The sequence below is a fragment of the Trichechus manatus genome, unplaced genomic scaffold, assembly GCF_000243295.1.
Source record: "Trichechus manatus latirostris isolate Lorelei unplaced genomic scaffold, TriManLat1.0 scaffold00412, whole genome shotgun sequence".
NCBI lineage: Eukaryota > Metazoa > Chordata > Mammalia > Sirenia > Trichechidae > Trichechus > Trichechus manatus.
In genome coordinates, this window is record NW_004444348.1 from 87,614 (window position 1) to 92,465 (window position 4,852).

At 39.1% G+C, this 4,852-nt stretch overlaps 1 protein-coding gene across 1 annotated transcript in view; it reads left to right on the forward strand.

The window, feature by feature from the left end:
* Window positions 1-4,366, forward strand: part of CUNH12orf50 (chromosome unknown C12orf50 homolog) — a 44,600-nt gene extending 40,234 nt beyond the window's left edge. The window contains exon 10 of the mRNA XM_023725800.1: window positions 4,341-4,366. Within this exon, the coding sequence (XP_023581568.1) occupies window positions 4,341-4,366 (26 nt within the window). The remainder of the gene's footprint in view (window positions 1-4,340) is intronic.
* The last annotated feature ends 486 nt before the right edge of the window (window positions 4,367-4,852 follow it).

Here is a 4,852-nt window from a genome sequence, read left to right on the forward strand (position 1 = left end):
ACATGATAGAATTTTGCAAGACCAACGACTTCTTCATTGCAAATATCTTTTTTCACCAACATGAACAGTGACGCTACATATGGACCTCACCAGATGGAATACACAGGAATCGAATTAACTACATCTGTGGAAAGAGATGATGGAAAAGTTCAATATCATCATCAGAACAAGGCCAGGGGTCGACTGTGGAACAGACCATGAATTGCTTATATGCAAGTTCAAGTTGAAGCTGAAGAAAATTAGAACAATTCCACAAAAGCCAAAGTATGACCTTGAGTATATTCCACCTGAATTTAGAGACCATCTCAAGAATAGATTTGACTCATTAAACACTCATGACCTAAGACCAGATGAACTGTGGAATGATATGAATGACATCATACACAAAGAAAGCAAGAGGTCATTAAAAAGACAGGAAAGAGGAAAAGACCAAAATAGAGGCCAGAAGAGACTCTGAAACTTGCTTTTAAACATAGAATAGCTAAAGCGAAAGGAAGAAATGATGACATAAAAGTGCTGAACAGAAGATTTCAAAGGGCAGCTTGAGAAGACAAAATAAAGAATTATAATGAAATGTTCAAAGACCTAGAATTAGAAAACCAAAAGGGAAGAACACAATTGATTGGCATTTTTCAAGCAGAAAGAACTAAAGAGAAAATTCAAGCCTCAAGTTGCAATATTGAAGTATTCTTCAGGGAAAATATTAAGTGACCCAGGAAGCACCAAAACAGGGTGGAAGAAACACACAGAGTCACTGTACCAAAAAGTATTGGTTGACATTTAACCATTTCAGGAGGTATCATATGATCAAGAACTGATGACACTGAAAGAAGAAGTCCAAGCTGCACTGAAGGCTTTGTCAAAAAACGAGGCTCCAGGAATTGATGGAATATCAATTGAGGTGTTTCAATGATTGGATGCAGTGCTGGAAGCACTTACTAATCTGTGCAAGAAATTTGGAAGATAGCTACCTGGCCAACCGACTGGAAGAGATCCATATTTGTGCCCATTCAAAAGAAAGGTGATCCAACAGAATGTGGAAATTATCGAACAATACCATTAATACCACACACGTAAAATTTTGCTGAAGATCATCAAAAGTGGTTGCAGCAGTACATCAACAGGGAACTGCCAGAAATTCAAGCCAGTTTCAGAAGAGGATGTGGAACCAGGTATATCATTGCTGATGCCAGATGGATCCTGGTTGAAAGCAGAGAATAACAGAAAGATGTTTACCTGTGTTTTATTAACTATGAAAGGCATTCGACTGTGTGGATCATGACAAATTATGGATAAAATTTCAAAGGATGGGAATTCCTGAACACTTAATTGTGCTCATGAGGAACCTGTACATAGACCAAGAGGCAGTTGCTAGAATAAGGGGATACTGTGTGATTTAAAATCAGGATATGTGTGTATCAGGGTTATATCCTTTCACCTTACTCATTCAGTCTGTATGCTGAGCAAATAATTTGAGAAGCTGGACTATAAGAAAAAGCACCTGGCACCAGGATTGGAGGAAGGCTTGTTAACAACCTGCAGCATGCAGATGACATAACTTTGCTTGCTGAAGAGGACTTGAAGCACTTAATTGATGAAGATCAAAAACCACAGCCTTCAGTATGGATTACACCTTAACGTAAAGAAAATAAAAATTTTCACAACTGGAACAATAAGCAACATCATGATAAACAGAGAAAAGGTTGAAGTTGTCAAAGATTTCATTTTACTTGGATCCACAATCAATTTCCATGGAAGCAGCAGTCAAGAAATCAAAGGATGCATTGCATTGGACAAATCCACTGCAAAAGACCTCTTTAAAGTGTTAATTAAAAAGCAGAGATGTCTGTTTAAGGACTAACGTGCACCTGACCCAAGCCATGGTGTTTTCAATCACCTCATATGCATGCAAAAGCTGGGCAATGAACAAAGAAGACTGAAGAATAATTGATGCCTTTGAATTACGGTGTTAGCAAAGAATATTGAATATATCATGTACTGTGAGAAGAACAAACAAATATGTCTTGGAAGAAGTACAGCCAGAATGCTCCTTAGAAGAAGGATGGCAAGACTTTGTCTCACATACTTTGGACATGTTATAAGAAGAGACTGAACCCTGGAGAATGACATCCTGCTTGGTAAAGTAGAGGGTCAGCTAAAAAGAGGAAAACCCTCAAGGAGATGGGTTGACACAGTGGCTGCAATAATGGGCTCAAGCATAACAATTTTGAGGATGGCGCAGGCTCAGGCAGTGTTTTTTTCTGTTGTACATAGGGTCACTATGAGTTGGAACCTACTCAATGGCACCTAACAACAGAAAACCCCTTCTGTCCATCTTCTCCCACCACTGCCAGCTATGCCCAAGACCAGGGCATAAGGGTCAATGATAGAATTTCCCTAGAAATTTAGAAGAATCTGAGTATATGGAGGATCTATTTTCCAGATGCAACCCAGAGACAAAAACTTTGGGGAGAATTCCCCAATGCCATAAGGTGAAGGGATTGAGAGGAGGTTAAGTCATGTCTAGACACAAGAGGGCTGGAAACAGCTTCTTGAATTTTCCAAGCTTCAACATTGTGTGGGAGAGCATGAGACATTCCTATAAGCCTCAAGTGAGAATTCTGGGAAGAGAGGACCAGCAAGTCTACACAAGGTCGTTTGTATGGACATTAGGAAGATGGCTTTGTGGTTGGGCCTTATTGGTGGAGGACTCAGCGGCAATCTCTGTAGATTGCCTTTGCCAGAGAGCCTAGTAGAAACAAAGGCAACATTCACTGATCAAACCCTTGTTACCGACTGTGGTCTGCGGACCAGCAGCAGTGACATCTGGGAGCTTGTTGGAAATGAGGAATCTCTATCTCAGACCTGCTGAATCAAAATCTTTGTTTTAGCAATATTCCTAGGTGATTGGGATGTACATTAAAGTTTGAGAAACCTTAGACTAGGTTATTTGGGCTACCATTCAGCTGGAATTAGAGCCCAGCACAGGATCCAGACATATTAAGATTGTTGAAATGATATTTTCTTCCCAGCTGCCCCACAGCAGCAACCGTTCTTCCCTGTCCCAACCCCAGACCTTGAGATCAACAGCAGGGAGGTAGGAGAAAGAGAAAACCTGAGAATTTTAAATCTGAATATGACTGAAATATAAATGTGAAGTTAGTAAGAAATCACTGAATTGGACAAAGTTTATGTGCAAAGGACTATGTTAAGTTTTCTACATCAAGTGGAATGAGGACTTAGAGTATTTACCCAAGCTTTTGACTGAGATTTCTAACTCCTAAACTTTTATCCTTTCCAATTATTGTTGCCATCACCAGGATGGAAAGAGAAAGATTAACTTGTGTTTCCTCCTCCCCATAGTCCTGTTAGGGCACAGAGCATCGATTTTGGCCTTTCTCTGGGGACAGATAGACTAACAGAGGGAAGGAAGCAAAGCCACAGAAGTGTGAATTGTTAAGAAGAGCCTTTTGGAATAAAGTTGCTGGATGCTGTACTAGTTTTCTAGGGCTGCCCCAACAAAGTACCATAAACTAGGTGGCTTAAAAAAACAGAAATTTATTGTCTCAAATAAAGTTCTGGAGGCTAGAAGTTCAAAATCAGGGTGTTGGCTGCGTTGATTCTTTCTAATGGCTCTGAGAATCTGTTCCATGCCTCTTTCCCAACTTCTGGTGATGGTTGGTGGTCTTCGATGTTCCTTGGTTTGTAGATTCATCACACATGGCTATCTTACCTCTGTGTCTCTGCCTCCATGTCTCTTTTATAAGGACATCACTCATATTGGACTAGGACTCACCCTACTCTAGTATGACCTCATGTTAATTTAACTGATATCGTCATCAAAGACCCTATTTCCAAACAAGGTCATACCCTCACAGGTACAGGGGGTTAAGACTTCAACATATCTTAGGGGACACAGTTCAATCCATAACAGATGCTATGAAAACAATGCAATAGGAAATGAAATGCAAGTGTGGGAATCAAGGGGCAGGAGCTGGAGGGGACTAGAGATAGGGATATAGCTGGTGGGCTTAGAGGCATCTGCCTCCACAGGGTGGTTATTTATTCTGGGTACTCCACAGTAGAGCCTTACATATAGTATTTATTTCACTCCTTTCCAACCCTCTGCCCAAATCCAAAGCATGATAAGCTTCTGAAAGAAGTAGAATTAGTTTGAGTGGCATTTTGAAAATTTATGCATTAAAAAGATCAGCTTAGTTTTTGTTTTGCCTTTAGATTTATGATACATAATTACCAAAAGAAATGGGAACTGATGGTGCTCTGAAGAATGGTGAGAAAGAAAACGATTGAAATAAATATTTTGTGCCTTTTATTATTAGAGCCAAGAAGAAATGGGAGCAAGTGAACATGGAGGTTGAGAGAAGAGAAAAATCAGAAAAAGAGAAAAGTGCCAGACATGATCTGATTTACAATCAAAAATGAAAATTCAAAGAATGAGATATTCAAGTATTCCATACTATATACTGGATAGCCAAAGATGATAAAATGCAGATTCTGAAAATAAGATGCAGGAAGTACATTGTGCTCTTTCAAAACTGATAAAAATGCAAACGACAAACAGCATAGGCCTCAAATTCATTCGATGCATTGCCACAAATGTTTAATAAAATTTAACAGTTTGACAATTAAAGTCATTGTTAATTGTAAACCAAGTTAGATTCCACAAATTGAGGAGTAAAATTGTGCCATTGATCTCTATTATGGAATATTCTTTTTGGAAGAAACCTCACTTTTTCTTTTTTGTTTATCTAGATTTTAAGTTAAACCCTCAGTGGTGATAACAGATACAATGTAAACAAATTCAGTAAAGCTTCAGGGTTACAGTTTGGTG